Source organism: Corella eumyota, chromosome 6, assembly GCF_963082875.1.
Source record: "Corella eumyota chromosome 6, kaCorEumy4.1, whole genome shotgun sequence".
In the NCBI taxonomy this organism is placed as follows: Eukaryota; Metazoa; Chordata; class Ascidiacea; order Phlebobranchia; family Corellidae; genus Corella; species Corella eumyota.
In genome coordinates, this window is record NC_137495.1 from 5,493,452 (window position 1) to 5,514,727 (window position 21,276).

A 21,276-nucleotide genomic window follows, 5' to 3' on the forward strand; every position below is an offset into this window, starting at 1 on the left:
AATAACATGCACATAAAGTTGTATTGTATTTAAGTACAAATATTTTAGAAAATGAAGGAGATAATGTTGATCTTTTAAATTTAATAAAAACAAGATTTTTTTTACAAAATATAAATATACCCAAAGACAAACAAACTTATAATTATAAGAGTGTGTTACAATTTACAAATTTGTAATTTGTAGAGATGTAACTTTAAAGTTTTATTTGGTGTGAGTAAGTTTGTGTCTTTTTAAATGGTTTTTTAGCATGTAATTTTTTTCACATAGGTCGCATTGATGTGGTCTTATATTGTCGTGAGAAAGTTTGTGCTTTTTTAAATATAAATTGTCAACAAATGTTTTTTCACAAACATCACATTTGTAAGGTTTAATGTTACTGTGGGTGCGTTTATGTACTTTTAAATGTTCATTTCGCGAAAATTTTTTTTGGCAGACATCACATTTGTATGGTTTAGTTTTGCTGTGAATGAGTTTGTGTTTTTTCAAATTATAACTTACTCGAAAACTTAATTCACAAACATCGCATTTGTATGGTTTTATATTGCTGTGGATGAACTTGTGGTTTTTTAAATTTCCAGCGTCTTTGAATGATTTCTCACAGATATCACATTGGTAATTTTTTATGTTGGAATGAACTCGTTTGTGCTTGTTTAAACTTCCAACTTGTGTAAACTTCTTCTTCTTACAAATTTCACACGTATAAGGCTTTATACCACTGTGAATTAGTTTGTGTTTTTTTACACTTCCCCTTTCGGTAAATGCTTTCTCACAAATTTCGCATTTGTAAGGTTTTACATTACTATAAATAAGTTTGTGCTGAGTTAAATTTGTCTTCTGGGTAAATGTTTTTTTACAGACATCACATTCGTGACGTTTTATATCGCTGTGAATGAGTTTGTGCGCTCTCAAATATCGATAAAGTGTAAATCTTTTCTCACAAACCTCACATGAAAAAGGCCTTATATTGCTGTGAGAAAGTTTGTGACTTTGTAGACCTGAAATTCCAGTGTATGTTTTTCCACATATATCACATTTGTAAAGGCCTTTGTTTTTACGCAAACGTTTGTGCGTATTTAAACTTGTCCTTGTGATAAAACCTTTTCCACAAACATCACACTTGTAGTTTTTTTCGTTGGAATGAATAGTTTTATGATTGTTTAAACTTTCAATTTGCGTAAATCTTTTTTCACAAATTTCACATGCATACGGTTTTATACCGCTGTGAATAAGTTGGTGATTCTTTAATCCCACATTTTGGCTAAATGTTTTTTCACACAATTCACATTTGTAGGGTTTTATATTACTGTGAGTGAGTTTATGTTTTCTTAAACGACCTCTTCCGGAAAATTTCTTATCACAAACATCACATTGGCAATCCCTTATGTTTAAATGGATGCGTTTATGAACGTTTAAACCTCCAATTTGTGTGAATTTCTTTGTACAAATTTCGCACGTATAAGGTTTTATACCGCTATGAACAAGGTTGTGTTTTTTCAGACTTGCCTTTTCGGTAAATGCTTTTTCGCAAGTTTCACACTTGTAGGATTTTATGTTACTGTGAATTCGTTCGTGGTTTCTTAAAATTGAGCTTGTAGAAAAGTTTTTTGAACAAACTTTGCAATTAAAAGGTTTTAATCCAAGATGAGTTTTTTGATGAACTTTCAATGTATATAGAGTTTTATATTTTTTTTCACAAATATTGCAGTTATATTTGTTTTGACTCAAGTTTCTTTTCTGGTCCTCCATTTTCTTAATTGTTAAATACTCTATTTTGCAACGATTATCAAATATTAGAAATTTCCTATTTAAATGTACTTTATGAAAGTTTAATAAAATCTACATTATTTTAATTAAAACTTTACATAAAATTGTTAAATCAGCTCGGCTAAAATATAAATTAAGCACTTCCCTATTTTATGTCAACGTAATATGTAAAATGACTGGCTTGCGTTAAGGTTGAATTTTAATAGTTTGGTTGCTTCCTCAAAGTGATTTTATTTCATTTCGTTATTTCAGTTTACTTTTTTATTAAGCAAAAGTCAAATTACTTCCTATTTAATTCTTATTTAAAGCCTATTTTTAATTTCCCAACCTAGACTATTTCTTATTTCCTAACCCAAAGGTCAACAAACTTTATGGCGGCTTTATCACTAAAATTAAAAATTGGCGTCTTTTACGTAACAAAATATTAATAACTAAAGTAATAAGTAATATTAAACAATTTAAAGAAGAACCAACAGTTACTAAAATCTGTTTTAACGCAACTTTCTCCGTCCCGTTTTTCTGGCTTGCATTTAACTAGAACTTGTTTATCAAATGTGCGATATATATTTGACTACCTTTTTTACCCGGTTTACATATTTTTATTAACTTTTTTGACTTTATGTTTTGTTTGAATACAGTTTTTAAAAATCCTTTTTGCCCGGAAGTCAAACTGTTTTTGGTGAGTCTGTAGCGGTCTCCGTCGACGCAATCGGAAGATTTTATTTTTAAGTTAAGGACAGTTTTGTTTTTCTCAACTAGCTAAATGCTCGTCTGCTGGTTAGGAATTCTTAAATTAACCACGCAGGTGAATTCACTGTATAATTATATTATACGGCAATTTCTTATAAAAGTCGAATTCAAATTTCATTAACGGTAAATCAAAAACGTAAAAATTCCAAAATCCAAAATACAACTACTTTGTAGAAAGGCATAAGATAACTAATTAAAAGGAAAAACAAAGAATCGAATCCCATGTTAAAAGCAAACCTCAGATTTTAAAAACAAGTTTAAGATTAAAAGACATATCAAAATAGGAGTTAATATAAGGTTTTGAAGAAATCAAGAAACGATAACAAAAATAATTCCCACCAAATGTGAAATAGTTAAATTTAATTGTAAAAGGTTAGCTTATGCACAATAAGCTACTAGTCGTTAGTCGTTACAACCGACTCTTTTTGGCAAACCCTAACTTGTATTTTTAAGTGAAAATTGACTACAAGACAGATATAAACGTAACAATAAAATTTGCTTCTGTGATCTAATATTAAAATTTGCCAACATTATTTGTGTTATTTGTTTTTATCAGTAAAATTTTGACAACCCTGACATCGTGTCGTATAAAACCTCGAAGTTGTGGTTATTTCCCTCCATTTAATTATAATAGTCAGGTTTTGTTGCCGTTAAAGTATCAGCCAGTCAGTCAGTTGTAAAACAATTCCAGGAGGGTTTTAGATGGACAAGTTAGCTAGGTTAGGCACGTGGTAAAAATAAATCTTATTTAAAACGTGGCAACTAGATATACCGTTTCTTTATTAAAAAAAACGGCAGTCTGACAGCTGACAGTCAAGACTCAAAACCAACCAGCAGACCAGGCAGTCAAGAGTCAACCACGAACCAAACCTACTTTTCAACCATACTATCCAACCAAGATACCAATTGAATTGATCAGCTAATGAACTTAGAATTACACTTAAATGAATACAATACAAAGTGTAATAAAATCATAAAATTTGTAATAATGATAATTGTCATGCAATTTCAGGTAGTTTTTTAAGTGTCCCTGTTTAAAATAAAATAAAGAATATGTCTGACAGTGATTTAAGCGGAAGTGATTACTCGGATGAAGAGGAAGATAAACCACCGAAAAATCAATTTGAGGTCGACAGTGAGGCTGAGGAGGTGGATGTAAGTTTTTTATTGTATGTTCAAAGCTGTTTTTACAGATTTTTACTTTTTTTTGTTACTTTTTTAAAATGGACTTATTTATAAAAAACTCTGAATATTTATTTTTAAAAGTAAAATAACCGAGGATAAAAAGAAATGAAAATTAGGTATCACAATATTATTTTGTGTGCAGGACAAAGATGCAAGTGATGGTGAAGCGGGCTCCGAGCCTCCCAGTGATGAAGCTGATGATCTTGATAACTTTGAGGATGAGGAAGAGGAGGAACGACCAGCAAAGCGGCAGCGTCATGGAGGTTTTATTATCGACGAGGCTGGTAAGTAAAAAAATAACAATGTTGTTAAAATTTTGCTAATATTTAATTAAGACTGTGATAGAAATATTTGATATGAATAAATATTAATAATTTTCAGATGTTGATGATGATGGAGTGGATGAGGAAGATGAATGGGAGGAAGGCGCAGAGGACATTCTCGACAGAAGTAAGTTGAGGATAAACAAACTTAATTAATAAAAAAATGAAAAAATAGTTTTATTTGTTTAGTATGGGTAATATATTAGTATACAACAACTTAAAAAATTAAATTTCGAGTTTTGTTTTTAAGATGAGGAAATTGAAGGTAAAATGCATGAAAGTCATGTACTGTAATCATAATTAACCCGTTTTACTAATCTACCAAGTTGTCATTACCTTACTAATTCTTTCATCAACTGTTTTATAAAGGCAGTGTACCAATTATTTTAATGTGTTAAAAATTTATTTTTTTTAATTACAATGCATTTTTACATGAAATGATTGTTGTTTAAAGCCAGCTTTGGTCATATTTTAGACGATTTTATTTTTAAAATCAGTGCATGTTTATAATAACATTACTAAATATTATTTTTAATTATTTTTTTAAATAGTTAAAATATTAACTAATTCATTACAGAATTACATTTAAATTTTTTACAATCAAGTATATTTTTTTAAAACAATTAATTAATTTGTAATAGCATGCTGTAGCATTAGCTTTGTCACATATTTTATTTTATATAATATTATGTTAAAATATTAATTTTTGCATTAGAGAAGTTGTTGTATTTGTTTAAAATTTTACTATTGAACAACTTAGTTTCTGTAGGTTGCAAATCATTTTAATAATTGTAATAATATTAAAAAAACAGTAATATATAATAGATAATACCACTTATATTTAAAAATATACTTAAAATTTTTAGCATCAAATGCAGAAAATGTGATTGATGATGATTTATCGGGAGCTCGAACACTTCAAAATCTATTAGAGTAAGTCGTATTACTTGGTTTTGCCAAGTTTTAACTTTAATAAGCGTGTGCCATCAAAACTTTTGCATTTGTGCTAGCTTAGTTTAACCTGAACTCTACATACTTTCCAATAGTTAAAAATACAATTTAACAACCACTCTATTTAGCAATAAACGTGAAGAGGAACTAGGAGAATATTACATGAGGAAATATGCCAACACTGCACCTTCTGGCAGAGCTGGGTAAGTTGCTACCCTGCTGAACTGTGTTGTGACACTTAGGATTAATGAAGTGATTTAATACCTGAAAATATTTAAAAAAAACTACTATCTTTCAAAACAATCAGAAACTTGAATCCTATTTTAGTTACTATGGCGACAATGAAATTTCGGACGAGATCAGCCAACAAGAACTTCTTCCGGATGTCAAGGATCCAAACTTGTGGACAGTGAAGTGCAAGCATGGGGAGGAGCGATCGACTTGTGTTTTGCTGATGAGAAAGTTTATTGCGATGCAGTACGAGGATCAACCTCTTCAGATCAAATCTGTCACTGCTCCTGAGGGTCTAAAAGGTGAGGTATAAGTTATGTACTGTTTGCACAGATGCCATTGCTGTAGCTATAACTACTAAAATGCAACCTGTAGGTGTGCATTGACTAGTCAATCTAATACAGTATAAACATTTTTTCAGGGTATATCTACGTTGAAGCAATCAAGCAAACTCATGTCAAGAATGCGATAGAAGGAATCAGCAACTTGAGGTTGGGTTACTGGACCCAAAAGATGGTTCCTACCAAGGAGATGCCAGACGTGTATAAAGTCCTAAAGGAATTTGATCGTTCAAGTCTCAAACCAAAAATGTGGGTTCGATTAAAGAAAGGAGTTTTTAAAGATGACTTAGCCCAGGTTTGTATAGAAATAAATTTAAACTTGACACATATTTATATTAAATTGCGCTTAATTTTTTTAATAAAACTCTTTTAGATTGATTATATTGAACAAAGTCAGAACCAGGTTACCTTGAAGTTGATTCCTAGGATCGACTACACCCGGATGCGAGGAGCAAAAGCCGGAAGTCAGGACCGCGAGAAAAAGAAATTGTCAAAGAGATTGCCTCAAAAGTTTTTTGATGTGGATGCCATAAGGTTGATTTTAAGTAGTTTTTTGAGTTGTTTTTTATTAGATTTGGAAAAAATCTATAGATAAACCAACTTTAAAATATTTTTAAGGGCCATTGGTGGTGATGTGACAACCGACGCCGATTATTTAATTTTCGAGGGAAATCGTTATTCAAGAAAAGGATTTCTCTATAAAAACTTTACTCTTAACTCAATTGTGAGTCCAAGTTAAATTTTTGACTGACATTTCTTTCATTTGATTATAACAAATAAAAAATAAATATTTTTTAGTGTGTTGATGGAATTAAACCAACTTTGTCGGAACTTGAGAAGTTTGAAGAAGAGCCTGAAGGGCAGGATATCGAAAGTAAGTTCATAAAAATATTGTTTATTATATAAATATTTATTTGTTGTAATCTTTTTACGACCCTCTAGTGGTGACAGAGAGTAGTTTAAAAAGCGAGAAAAGTCTGAAGTTTGCACCTGGTGATAACGTCGAAGTAGCAGAGGGTGAACTAATTAACCTTCAAGGAAAAGTGATCAGTATTTCAGGAAGCAAAATAACAATGATGCCAAAACATGAGGAGCTTAATGTAGGTTTCAACATTTTTATACCTAGATTTTTAAGATTTATTTTAAGTTTTTGATGTATTAAATGTTTTTTGTATGTCTTATTCTCTTGATGTGAAAAAGCTAATTTCACTCTTTTCATTGTCGTCTTACCATAATTAATTTCTTAACTACTCCTAATCATTTAGGAACCTCTTGAGTTCCCAGCATCTGAATTAAGAAAACATTTCACAATGGGAGACCATGTTAAAGTAATTTCCGGGCGTTATGAAGGAGACACAGGTAATCATGTTAGGGTTGGCACAACTTTTTCTCAAACATTTTATAAAATTTTTTTGACAATTTTTGTAGGATTATTGTTTAATATTTTTTAAACAGTTCAAGGTAAATTTGTAAAAATTCTAAGTGTGAAAATAAAGGTTATTTTTTTAATGAAAAGTAATCCTAATTTATATCTCTTTTCACTTAACTTGCTAAATATTTCTCCACAACTGTTGTGTTCAGGTTTGATCGTTCGAGTTGAAGCTAAAATGGTTGTTTTGTTTTCCGACTTGACCATGCATGAGCTCAAAGTGTTGCCCCGTGATTTGCAACTTTGTGCTGACGTTAGTTCGGGGGTCGATTCAGTCGGAAAGTTTCAGTTTGGTGACCTTGTACTCATCGAGTAAGTGGTTTAATTTTTTTTAGTAATTTGTTCTCAATGTGGAAAGAATTATTTTATACTGATTTATTCAAAAGATGGAAAAAATCTTTTTTGCAGTCTGATTATAAGACAAATTTAATTTTCTACTTAAAAATTTGATAGTATATACAAGCAAATTTTTTTTTTAAAGCAAAAAATTTTTTTTTTAAATTTTTTTTAAAAAAATTTTTAAATTACAGCAACCAGACAGTTGGTGTCATTGTAAGATTAGAGAAGGAACACTTTCAAGTGCTTGAGATGCATGGAAAGGTAAAACACATGAAGCACCAAGCTGTGACCAGAAGAAAAGACACAAGGTTTGCCATGGCTCTTGATGCTGAGCAAAACAATATTCAGTGCAAAGATATTGTAAGAGTTTTGGACGGTCTGCACTCAGTAAGTATTTTGTTAAGGTTTTAGTTTACATTTCTATTTAGCTTGTTAAATAAAAAATTGACTGTAACTTAAAGCAGCCTTAAATTGTTCCTAAATTAAGTCATTTATTTGAAGAAATCTTTATATATTTGTGTAGAGCTTTCATGCTTCAAAAATATATTTAACTTTACTTTATTGTTTTAGGGCAAAGAGGGTGAGATCAAACATCTGTATCGAGGATTTGCCTTTATTCACAGCAAGAAGGTGATCGAAAACGGGGGAATAATTGTTGTGAGAACCAGACAGGTTGTCCTTGCCGGGGGAGTCAGGGTAAGTTTTGTGTTACTTTTTGGTTAAAATGGGGAGTAAATTTGGGTATGAAATATAGGGTGTTCTGTCGATTTCTTGCTTTTGGTAAGCGTCTGGGTATAAACTCAAAAAACACGGGGAAAAAATTAGCTTAAAAATAAAATTGCATAAATAAAGTTAGATAATTGTTTCAACTATTACAGACAAACACTGGAGGAGTATTCGCCCCGGGAAGTCCCAGAATTGGAAGTCCCGCTCGAACAGATCAAAACAACCAGCAGCAGCAAAGGCAAGCAAGGGGAAGGGGTCAACGGGATATGGGCATAATAGGTAAGTTGACCTAAATGGACAATATGTAAAGGAATTTTGCTTTTTCTAACCTTTTTGTTAACATAGGTCAAACAGTAAGGGTTAGACAAGGTCCTTACAAAGGTCACATTGGTGTGGTTAAGGATGCAACGGAATCCACTGCAAGAGTTGAACTTCATGCCACTTGTCAGACTATCAACGTGGACAGAAGCAGACTTCAACCAACGTTCGTATTTAAATTTCAAATCTATATTTAATGGAGCTTAGTGGGTCTTCAATATCTTTGAAAAATAAAACAATTTTAATTTTTGAAGGGATCAACGACGGCCAGGCGCAAGTGGTCGAACCTCGACCAGGGGAACTCCCATGTATCATGGAGCTCAAACCCCTGTATATGGGGGAGGAAAGACACCCATGTATGGGTCCCAGACCCCTCTGCATGACGGCTCGCGGACCCCACATTACGGAGCTCAAACCCCACAACATGATGGTAATCGAACTCCAAGGGGAGCAGGAAGTGCTTGGGACCCAACTAACCCTAACACCCCAGCTAGACCGGACAACTTCGAGTACGATACCCCTTCTCCTGCACCCTATGGCGAACCACAGACCCCAGGGGGATACACATCATCTGATGACCAACCCCCACAGACTCCAGGTGGTTACGCTTCTGATCGAACTTACTCACCTTATGGAGGCCCGACCCCATCTCCACTGGCTTCTTATGAAGGTAATCCCGCTTTTAAAATTATTTCATTGTGTGCAATGTTGATAATTAATTTACCATTTTGCTGAAACTTCAGTTTCGCCCAGTCCGCTTGGTTCTAATTTTGGTTCTAGTTACCAAACACCAGTAGACCAACCCTCGCCAGCCAGTTACCAGCCCACACCGTCGCCAGGAAGCTATCAGGTTTGTAAAATAATAGAATGATTTTTTAGTTCACATATTAGTACTAGTTATAACAAAATATTTTAAAGGCCTCTCCAGGGGGATACCAAGTGACGCCCTCCCCGCTTGACTACACAAGCCCCTTAACCCCAGGCGGGGGGCCGTCACCATTGGGTAGTTATGGGACCCCAGGTTCTATTGGTTCTATCATGGAAGGAAGTAGTGAGTGGCAGACAATTGATATCGTGGTGAGAGTTAAACAGAGCTACGAGGGCAGCGACATCAGCGGAAGGTTGGGGGTGATTAGAAGCATCACGGTAAATGTTATAAATTTATTTACAAACTTATTTGAAAATAAAATTACAGCTTAATTTCTTTATGTTTTTGACCTAAGGGCGGGGTTTGCAACGTGTTTATTGACGAGATAGGACGCACAGTAAGCGTGCCGGGGTCGGGTCTCGAACCCGTGACTCCGGGCAAAAACGATAAGGTGAAAGTGATCTTAGGTGATGACAGGGAGGCAAGCGGGGAGCTGATTAGTATTGACGACAAGGACGGAATCGTGAGGATGGACCACGACAAACAGCTTAAAATCCTGCAACTTCATTTTCTTGCTAAAATGGCCACCCAGGAACATAACGAAGACGATTAGAGGGTCAAGGAAGTCGTTGTTAAAATTGTAGCTTATTGATCTCTGTCGAATTGTTAAAAAAGTCATTATGTTATTGCTGGAACTGCCTAGGGTTTTTCAAACTTTTGAAGTTTTGGAAAAACTGCGTTGTTCTTGTGTTTTATATGTAACAAACTTCGGCTGATTTTATAAAAGATTTTCCAAGTTAGGTGTTGGATGATTATGTTTAACAATATGTGCTATGCCTAAAAGTGATGTAACTAAAATTTCGAATTTAAAAGAAATTCCAAATAAATATTTCAAATTTTATCTAAGGTAATGTAATAGTAACTTAGTTAAAAAAAATAAATAAGAACATGATTTTCCAAGTTTTATACTCCCGAATGTTCAGTTACGATCGAGCATTTCAGCATAGCTTTTGGTTTGTTTTTAAAAGATATATTTTTGTTTTTAAAAGATATATCCAGTTTTTTTTATATCTATTAAAGTTTGTTACATATGTTTTTTTTAGATAATGGTTTTAGAGACATAATTATTGAACTAAAGAAGTTCGTAAGTTGTGGTTAAGTGTTAAACCAATTGTTCAGCTGTGGCAACCTCGTAAAGGTCATTGTTGGTTTGCCTAACGAAAGGGTTATCACTTGTAAAGGTTATTGATAATTGGAGGGGTTTAGTTTTGGTGTTATTTATTTGAACTACTTTGTTTAATCTTACTAGCTGGATAGCCGATTAGTAGACTACTTAGTTGTGGATAAAAAAAACTGGTCCAAAGCCTATGGTTGGTCGAGTAAAAAGCCCATACACATGCAAGACTGGTTCACTTTCCTATTGTAGGAAAATGGCAATGTTAACTAAACAATAAATACAATCTTAATATTTTGTTCATTGTCATCTTTAGTACCTGGTAATATTGGGTATTGGTTAAAAGAAGTATTTGCAATGCCCAAAACAACTAGGAACGTTCTGGTATAATGTTAAACTTGACGTCTTAAACCAAATGCCAAGTAAAATATAGTTGCGGAAAAACAACAGACAAGATTGACAATTTTGGCAATGTTTTGTAAAATGAGAGGAAACTGTCTGCTTCCTATTACAAAATATGCGTAAAACACATCAAGTAGATTAAAATATGTGTACGTAAACAAACGTTGTTTTACTCAAGAAATGTGTAATTTTTTGGCAAAGTAAAATTTTGTATATTCAATTTACAAGCAAGAAGGTAACATGGCGGCATCTCGAAATGTTAAAACTGTGATTGAACGAATTTTCTCGAGCGATCAAAAACAAGTACTGTCGCTAGTGAAAAACCATTATTCGGGAAAAACAAATACTCATCGGATGTTCAAATCCGATTCTGTGGAAGGAGCCAAAATTGATCAAGTGCGGGCATTGCATTTTGTGTCGTACGGCCTGTCTCTAGGTGTGTTTAATAAAAGCACCGGTCAGTTAGTGGGATTAAGTTTAAACATTACGCACGAAGTAGGTAATCCAATTCAAGAAACTCTACAAGTCAATGATCCGAACCTACAGGCTGAATATCGTTTTCTTAGTTATTTAAATAGAAACGAATTGGAACTGCTTGACGCAAGAAAAGTAATGTACTCTAAAATACTCACCATACACAAAGATTTTACAAACCAGGGTCTAGTTGAACCTATGGCTAAATATTGTATAAAAATAACTAAACAATGCAACAGCGAACATTTGGTCGGATCTATGACCACCAATTATTACCCGAAACTTTAAAAAACTTTAAGAGAGATTAAGTATGAAGATTACGTGGACGAAAAAACTGGTCTAAGGCCGCTCAAAGGCCAAATAAAGGAGCCACATACACGCAAGACTGTTTCACTTCCCTATTATAGGAAATTAACAACACAAGAAATAACAAAATAATTTTAATGTGAAGATTTATACTTTACTATTTTTTATTTTACGAATTATGCTTTTTTGAAGCTAGGATAATTTTCAAATAAAATAAAATTAAAATAATTAAGAATCTGTCAATTTTCTGTTTATTTAAAAAAAAAAACTTATGCGTTTTTAAATGCCTGAAAAAAATAATTCCATGAAACTTGTCATTTATGGATTTTTGATAATTTTTTTGGAAAATGAACGTCGGGTTTTAACCATGGTTTATTTTAAATATAAAATAATAAAATACTAATATTGGTTAAAAGCCTTTTCCTTTTACTTTATACAAAAACCTTAAACAAAAATTAACTGTTCAATCTGCCTATGCGTTAGCTGTTGCTAGTTAGAGTATGTAAAGACTTCCAAAGTTTCCCCACGAAAATACTTAGATAAAATAATTGAACAACTTAGGGATATCAAAGTTTTTATTAATAAAATACATTGTTCTTAAAAACTAATACTAAAAATTCGTTTTTAAACTTATTTCAATGCAATTATAACTGTATTATTATTAAGGTTTATATGTTGGTTATATATGAATATTTGTTAAAGCAAAATTGCACTTGAGCTGTTATTTCATACAGGATAATAAGCGAGTCGCGCGTGTGTATGCGGCTCTTTTACTCGACCTTTCAGCGGTTGTAGACCAGTTTTTTCGTCCACATAATCTTCATATTTAATCTTTTTTAAAATTTTTAAACCCTTTGGGTAATAATTTGTCGTAAGTAAAGCGGCCAAATTTCCGCTTCCACTTTGTTTGGCTATGTTTAAACAAGGTTTGAACAAACTTTCTAGAGCTCCTTGGTTTACAAAGTCTTCATGTATCGTGGCCATGCCGGCATGCATTATTTTTGTGTCAAGCAGCTCGAGCATATTACTTTTTAGGTGATTAATAAAACGATGTTCAGCCTGCAGGTTTGGGTCTTTGATTTGTAGATTATCTTGAAATACCTCGCCCGGATTGTTTGTAGTGTTTAAACTTAAACCTATCAGCTGGCCTGAGCACTTTTCGAAAACACCGAGAGACAGGCCATGAGACAGAAAATCCGTTGCCCGTAATTGGTCTATTTTAGCTCCTTCTGTAAAATCTGATTTAAACATTAGATGGGTATTTGTTTTTCCTGAATAATGGTTTTTAACTAACGCTAAAACTTCTTTTTTGTCTTGCAAAAAAATTCGTTCGACCACAATTTTGACACGTTTCATTCCCGCCATCCTACTGCAGAGTCACTCCAACTTTTATTAAAATTTAAACCAAATTTTATATCACAATTTAAAAAATTATATTCAAATATTTAAGCAAGATGAAAGGTTTTACACGAAATGAATACAGTTGTATCATATGTGTAGATGTCATTTCCGCAATGCGTGCTTATAAGTTGCATCATTTTTGACGCATTTTTACCGGATATAAATTTAGTTTGTTTTGTTTCTTAAACAAATCTTACTTAATTTTGACGCATATTTGCAGAAAATCAATTTAACAAATCTTAGGTAATATTTTTGCTGGCACGTTTTTTACTGGTGTTATATGTTGTTCATGATCACGGATATTTAACAACAGAAAAAAAAATATAAACATTAAAAAAAAATGTATGATTTATCCTTGACTTTCTATTAGAAAATGGCTAGTATGTCCACCCTTTTTCCTGTAAAAAATGTTAAAATTGTGATAGTATGTTGCATCACGCTTAAAGTTAAGATTTTGCATTTTTTTATTATTTTTTAATCGTGAAAGTTTCACACGAGTTATCTCACGAACTTGGCAAGCCCATTTTTATGATACTCTGCCAAATGGCGCATATTTTTTTACATAACAATTTTCTGAAAAAAAATCTTCCAGTACAATACAAACAAAAAAAAAAAAATCTTCCAGTACAATACAAAAATCTAAAAAAATCTTCCAGTACAATACAAAAATCTAAAAAAATCTTCCAGTACAATACAAACAAGTATTAGGTTTGTATTGCATTTGAACAGGCAACACAACTTGCTTTCTGAAAATATATTATATATTGCATGGCTATATTATATATTCTTTTTTATTAAATTCGCATAAGCTTACTTTAATTTTTATGAACAAACGGTTTAAAAAAGGTTAATAAAATACAATATTTGTAGTAAGATCATCTTATGATGACATTTATGAAAATGTGACGTTTCGCATAATTTTCATGACATTAACCTATTATGTGATCACGTTATTGGAAAATGGCATTTTCTTGTTTGATACAAATATAACCAATACATAAAAAGGCTGCTATTGTTTAATTAGCATTGTAAGAAAATGAAAAGGTGGATACATTAAGAGGTTCTTATAGAACAAAATCTGTCACAGGGTTTGTAATGTATTTGATAAAGGGGACCTTTCTTTTCGTAATAACTGTTAATTAGCGTTTATATTACAGCTTTGTATATAACTTAAATTGAAGTTGTTTTTAATAAAAACTGTTTAACTGTTAAATCTTCAGCAAATTATGTCGGGAGTTCGCCGTGTTAAAACAGTAGTTGAACGGATTGTTTCAAGCAAGTACTGGATTTGGTTAAAAACCATTATTCGGGAAAAACAAATTCTCATCTGCTGTTCATATCTGACTTTATTGAAGGAGATAAAGTAAATAGAATATGAGCAATCAATATTCTTTCCTACGGCCTGTCTGTTGGTGTTTTTGAGAAAACGACTGGTCGGTTGATAGGTCTAAGTTTAAATGTAACCGACGAACTGAATAATCCATTTCAAGAAAATCTGCAGATGAAAGACCCAAACCCACAGGCTGAATATCGATTTGTCGACCATTTACGAAGTGACGTTCTGCAACTTCTTAATGCCAGAAAAGTGATGTACGGTTGCATGAGCAAGGATTACTTAAACCAAGGCGTAATGGGAAGTATGTTTAAACAGTGTTTAAAAGTGGCTAAACAGTGTAACAGCGAGTATTTAGTCGGCACTCCGTTAACTGAACATTATCCAAAAATTTTAAAAACGGTGAAGAAAATCAAATTTGAAGATTACGTGGACACAAAAACTGGACTGATGCCGTTGAAAGGTCGGGTAAAAGAGCCCCATATATATGCTAGATTGGTTGCCTACCCAGTTGCAAAAAATTGAACAAAACGAAATGTACAAAGTCAATGAATTTTTCATTTGTAAAATTTACTCATTACAATTTTCTATGATTAAATGAATGTAACAAAATATCTTTTAGATTCAGGAAATCGAATCCTAGAGTAAAAAGTAATATTTTAATTGTAAGGTACGTTGGTTACTTGCCAGGCTTTTTACTTAAATAATTAAAAAAACATTGCATGAAAAAATCTTTAAAATCAAGATTTAAATTTTTTAGGTTCTAATAAATAAACCTAAAAGCTTTACAACCCGACAACAATAATAATTACTTTATTTAGTTAAATTAATTTCTTGTTAAATATTGAATTTGGGATATTATTGATTACAATTCCCTGATAATTAATCAATTGGTTGGCGTTTTGCTTGGCAGGGTTCACACCGTACTGCCTTACTTTAGGTCGGTACAGCCTAGAAGCATTGCAAACTAAAAACCTTATGCAGTTAAGCCAAGTGTTTTTACCATTCCATTCTGTTTAAAAAGATACTACCTTATAAATTAACGAACTGTTGACAAATGCAACCCTCATTAAGAGTAATTGATAAATTATATATTATACAATACGGAAATTGCAATAGTTTGTTTGACACAAACATATACAAATCATTTATGGGCTCATGTACACTTCCTGGTATACTTTACAGCAATATAAATCAAATGAATGTTATACTCAACACTATTGTTTATGAAGAAGTTATTGTATAGTACATTAACCCCTAACGTGCTGTCTCTGAATTATAGTAGTTCTGTCAAATAAATATGGCGGGAAATTGTCGCGTTAAAACAGTTATTGAACGAATTTACCTACACGATAAGGAGCAAGTACTAGCCCTCGTTAAAAACCATTACTCGGGTAAAACAAACTCTCACCTGATGTTTAAATCGGACTTTAAAGAAGGAGCTAAATTGGATAGAGTACGGGCGATTAATTACCTTTCTTACGACCTGTCTGTTGGTGTTTTTGAGAAAAAGTCCGGTCAGTTAATTGGTATAAGTTTAAATGTAACCGACGAACTGGACAAACCATTTCGAGATGATCTGCAGATTGAAGACCCAAACCTACAGGCTAAATATCGATTTGTTCATTATTTACAAAGCGATGTCCTGCAACTTTTAAATGCCAAAAAGGTGATGTTCGGTTGTATGGGTACAGTTCACAAAGACTTCTCTAACCAAGGAGTTTTAGAAAGTTTGTTTAAACCTTGTTTAAAAATGGCCGAACAGTGTAGCGGTGAGCATTTAGTCGTTACTTTAGCAACCGATTATTACCCAAAGTTCCTTAACATCGTTAAGGAAGTTAAATTTGAGGATTACGTGGACCCAAAAACTGGACTAAGGCCGTTGAAAGGCCGAGTTAAAGAGCCCCACACACACGCTAGAATAGTTTCCTATCCTGTTGCAAAAAATTAAGCAAACCAAAAATGTTCAAAAATTTTTAGATTTAATATAAATTTGATCACAATTCTTTGGTTATCAGTGACTAATGGTGTTTTCTCACGCCTTGCCATAATCAACTGTCGGGGTGTTAACTAATCTAGCAAAATAACTTGTTTCAGTATAACTAAAACTGTAAAAAAATACCTTAAATCAAAAAAATGGTAACAACATTTATTTGATAATTTGACTTTAAAGTCGTTTTTCTTCCTTGACGTATTATAAAATTAAAAATTCGTTTTGTTGGTATATTTAATATAGTAAATAAGTGTAAACACTTTTAAATTAGGTACTTTGCCCGATTAAAAAAGTATATGCCTGGACGTCTCTGATTGGGTGTTTCACAATATTTTGCGGGATTTGTGCTATTCAACAACCTGCTGAACGGTTGTTTTCAATTACCTCAGACAGCTTGACTACAGTCCAGGGTTGTTAACCACCAACTGCTTCCTGTTACTATTAATGTCTCGCATATTAGTTGGGTGCAATAATTTTATTAACAACGACAATCTTATTTAAATAAAATCAAAGTTGAGTTATAAGAATTGGGTGCATAATAAATTATGTAGAAAACATCTTAACTGAAATGTTTGTCAAACTTAAAAATTTAGTAATTAGAGTAATTAAGAACAAGTTAAACAGTTGACTTACCAACATAGGTCAACAGTATAACAACTCTCTACATTTGCTTTAACATGCAAATCCTAGTTTATTTGAGTTACAACTTGTTTTGTTGCTTAGTTAGTGCTTAACGATTTGTTTAGTACAAACGGACAGTTTTGTATATCTTGGTGATATTCGTTAAGTAACTACATACACAACATTTTTATTTCAGGATACTATAGAATTTCCATAGGAAAATATAAGATTACAAAATACAAATGTCCAGCAAAAATAAACAGCGTTTAACTTTATTCAAATGTGAAATATGTGAAAAGACAGTAAAATCAATGTGGGCCATAAAAAATCACAGATACCTACATGACGGTGAAAAGCCTCACAAATGTAATATTTGTGAAAAAAGATATATGGCACCCAGCCATTTAATCAGACACCAACTTGTTCACACAAATGAAAAAGCATTTGGTTGTAATAAATGCGAGAAAAAATTTAGAACAAATTCTGAACTAAAAGCTCATATTATAGTTCACTCAAACAGTAAACCTTCAGAATGTGAAATTTGTGGAAAACGTTTTAACCATAATAGACATTTGAAAAGACACTATCTTGTCCATACCGACAGTAGACCTTACGATTGTAAAATTTGTGAAAAAAAGTTTAAATCGGTTTCAGATGTTACAGGCCGAGAACACATACGAACGTTATGAGAACACATACGAACGTTAAGCCTTTCGAATGTGAAGTGTGTGAAAAAAAATTTGGCCACATCAATCACTTAAAAAGACATCGTCTTATACATTTGGAAAATGTTGACAAGTTTGAATGCGAAATTTGTAAAAAGATGTTTAAAAACAAAGACACTTTAAAAAATCATTTTCCAGTTCATACCGGAAAAAAGCCTTACAAATGTGATATTTGTGACAGAGCTTTTGCACGAGGTGGAAGTTTAAAAGTACACAAACTTATTCACAGCAACATAAAGGCTTTCAAATGTGATGTCTGTGAAAAATCTTTCAAATCTGAACGTGATTTACGTAAACACAGTATCAGACTTCATACTCACATAAAGCCTCACAAATGTGAGATTTGTGAAAAATCGTTTGCCTTTAAGACAAAGTTAATTCAGCACAAATTTGTTCACGCCGAACGTTCAGAGAAGCACAAGTGTCATATTTGTAACAAAACGTTTGCTAGCAACCTTCAAGTTAACAGGCACATGAAGTTTCACACAGACAAGAACATTTTTAAATGTGAAGTTTGCGAGATGTCGTTTGTACTAAAATCTGGCTTAAAGCGTCACTCCTTACTTCACACTGATGGAAAAAGGTTTGAATGTGATGTTTGTGGTAAATGCTTTGCTAGAAATGATGCTCTGGATTCACACCAATCCGTTCACAGCAACCTAAAACCTTATCCTTGCCAGACCTGTGACAAAACTTTTAAAACAACTTCTGGTTTGCGGTGTCACTTGCTGGTGTACGCTGGCAACAAAATCTTCAAGTGTAATGTTTGCGAGAAATCCTACACTCATAAAGGTCTTTTGGGTTCACATTTAAAAACTCACATGAGTTAACATTAATTAAAAAAATTTTAATTAGCGAATGTGATCTAACTTTTCTGTGAAAGTATAATATTTTTAAATATTGTTATTTGGTAGTTTAAACTAAATCAAATTTGTTAAAAATATTGCATTTTTTATTAGTGCACCTATCCTGGTATTATTTATAACTTGGTTAAAGAGTTTGTTGAAGGACCGAAAACTAAAAGTAATCCCTTTTTTACAAAAAGTTACAATTGGACCTCGTGTATTTAAGTCAACAAAACAATTTTTCATACTTTTTTTTATTAACCAATAAATGTTGTTAACAAATAAATGTATAAGAACCATGGTTAGTTGAAAACAAACTTTAATAAATTAAAAATAGGCAATATAGGTCTTGATTCTAACATCACTAATACACGCTAGGATTAGTGAAAAGGTTTAACACACTAGAGTAGTTTATTATCCTGTTATAAAGCATTATGCAAAATAAAAGTGCACACAGTCAGTTATTTATATTTCTTTTTTTTAACACCTTATAAAATTCTTGGTATTTATAAAGATTGTTTTAGGTCTAATCCTTAACTAAACTAATCACACTAAATTTTTTTTATCGGCAACATGCACAAACTTGTGATGACGCAAACTAGAAATTCTTTTAAAAGTTTTGCCACAAATCTCGCATGAGTGAGGTTTTAGGTTGTTGTGAACAGATCGGTGTGAATTTAAAGTTGACCTTTGAGCGAAGGCTTTGCCACAAGTAACACATTTAAATCTCTTTTCGCCAGTGTGAAGTAAGTAATGTCGCTTTAAAGTAGGTTTTTGAGAAAACGATTTTCCACAAGTTTCACATTTAAACTTTTTTTCACCAGTGTGAAGCAAGTAGTGTCGCGCTAAAGAATGGTTTTGGGTGAACGATTTTTCACAGACATCACATTTGAAAGCTTTTATGTTACTGTGGATAAGTTTGTGTGTTTTCAAGTAACTATTGCGAAAAAATTGTTTTTCACAGACATCACATTTGTAAGGTTTTTCCCCGGTATGAAGTTGAAGATGCATTGTTAAATTATTTTTGTTTTTAAACATTTTTTTACAAATTTCGCAATCGTACAGTCTAATGTCGGTATGAACAAGATAGTGTCTTTTTAAACTTTCATTTCTTTTAAAACGTTTTTTACATATTTTACATTCAAAAGGTTTAGCATCCAAATGTACTATACTGTGCGATCTTAATTTTTCTTTTCTTTTAAATTTTTTCTCGCATATATTACAACAAAATTCTTTTTTATTAGTGTGAACAATTTGGTGTAAGAATAAATGGGTAGACGTCGCATACTTTTTTTCGCAGATATTACATTTGTAAGCCTTTTCATCATCATGTAAATATTTAAAGTGACATTCCAGAGACCTCTTTGATTTTAATGTTTTCTCACAAATTTCACATTTAAATGAAGTTAAACGCCGTTCACTTTGTCCAACCATTTTATTCAGGTTTGTTATTAAGTATTTACCTATGGGGACTCTGTTAAATCCTGAAAAGAAAATGTTGTTTATGTAATTTTTCACAAATATCACAAACTAGTACAAAATTGCCTGTATTTCCACTAACCAAATCTCTTATAACTGACTGAGCAACAAAAACAAGTTAATTCCCACAACACATGTAAAAAAGAGGCTTAATCAGATAAACAGCTTAACCACATATACGTTGCTTAACACCAGCTGTTTCCTATATGTTTGCAGGTACGGTGTAGATTTACAAATCCGCTTTAAAATTTTTTCGTTGCTCGATTAGTTTCTACATCACGAAATTAAATTTTCACTTTTGTTGCAACCAACGTTTTTTTAGAAGTAAACGCACTATGGTTCACAAAAATGAACCGTAAATTATTTTTGTGTCTTGCTTTTGCTTGTCAGTACATGCATCTTAATTTTTCCTTTTTATTGGACCTAAAGTAGGCTTTAGCAAAATAAACGCGACAGTTGGCAATTAATTTATCCTGGGAACTGAAAAGCGGTTTGTTATCCTCGCTCGGTTAATGAATATTGGTTGTTACGTCGTCCTTGCAATAAGTGCGGCTTTGATACACTCAGACGAGTAGCAGAAATAATCAATTACCAACACCAGACTTAGTTATAGTTATTAACTCGTTTAGACATCAATCACACCAGTTTAACTTTCTTTGAACTTATTATTGTTAGCCCTTCATATGACGCAACAATAGGACAACACGATTTCAACACAATTCTTATAACGAAAAAACGGTCAACGGTGCACACAGATCGATGAAAAATACGGTTTCTAAAACAAAGAAACATATATAAGCTACTTATAATACAAAATGCCCTACACAATTATCTTAAGATAACAGTAAACATTATAAAACACTCAAATTAACGGTATTGAAAACATTATAAAACACGTGCTTACCAAACTATTTTAAGACAAAGCCCAGTTAAACAATATATCGGTATGGTCAAATCTCGTTGGCTTGGTAATTCAGTTTATCATTTATACTTAATTTACACAAGGTACATAAAAAGAAACATAGGATTAGACTAGAATAAAACAGATAAAACTAACATGCTAAATTTATATCTTATCTCTGACAATACTTGGCTAAAGAAAGAACATAAAATCGGTCAAGCGTAAAAGTATACGACGATAAATTCACACTGGTTGAATATTTTACATTGGTATAAATACTTTTTTTATTACCAAATGAATTTTATAAACAAATGAATGAATAAGAACCATGTTTATTTAAAAACTAACTTTAATAAATTAAAAATAAGCAATATAGGTCTTGATTCTAACATCACCA

General features: G+C 32.2%; 3 protein-coding genes and 1 pseudogene across 3 annotated transcripts; 2 read left to right on the forward strand and 2 right to left on the reverse strand.

Annotated features, from left to right (window-relative positions):
- Window positions 1-201: 201 nt before the first annotated feature.
- LOC145755709 (uncharacterized) lies at window positions 202-1,746 on the reverse strand. The gene has a single exon (XM_082571958.1). The coding sequence runs from the start codon at window positions 1,744-1,746 to the stop codon at window positions 202-204; it is 1,545 nt and encodes a 514-aa protein (XP_082428084.1).
- A 1,781-nt stretch (window positions 1,747-3,527) lies between these two features.
- Window positions 3,528-10,143, forward strand: LOC145755625 (transcription elongation factor SPT5-like). Its single transcript, XM_082571872.1, has 22 exons — window positions 3,528-3,669; window positions 3,842-3,983; window positions 4,081-4,149; window positions 4,273-4,287; window positions 4,889-4,955; window positions 5,102-5,176; window positions 5,301-5,506; window positions 5,626-5,840; window positions 5,919-6,079; window positions 6,164-6,269; window positions 6,344-6,419; window positions 6,488-6,645; window positions 6,811-6,904; window positions 7,127-7,286; window positions 7,505-7,700; window positions 7,884-8,009; window positions 8,192-8,318; window positions 8,385-8,523; window positions 8,612-9,027; window positions 9,101-9,207; window positions 9,276-9,503; window positions 9,581-10,143. Exons 1-22 carry the CDS (start codon window positions 3,568-3,570, stop codon window positions 9,836-9,838), a joined length of 3,243 nt encoding a protein of 1,080 aa, XP_082427998.1. The 5' UTR covers window positions 3,528-3,567; the 3' UTR covers window positions 9,839-10,143.
- A 7,020-nt stretch (window positions 10,144-17,163) lies between these two features.
- Window positions 17,164-18,697, forward strand: LOC145755631 (uncharacterized; annotated as a pseudogene).
- Window positions 18,698-18,839: 142 nt separating this feature from the next.
- Window positions 18,840-20,968, reverse strand: LOC145755628 (uncharacterized). The gene is made up of 2 exons (XM_082571875.1): window positions 20,883-20,968; window positions 18,840-20,753 (listed from the first exon to the last, which is right to left on the reverse strand). The coding sequence occupies exon 2, from the start codon at window positions 19,931-19,933 to the stop codon at window positions 19,046-19,048; it is 888 nt and encodes a 295-aa protein (XP_082428001.1). The 5' UTR covers window positions 19,934-20,753; window positions 20,883-20,968; the 3' UTR covers window positions 18,840-19,045.
- Between the last annotated feature and the right edge of the window lie 308 nt (window positions 20,969-21,276).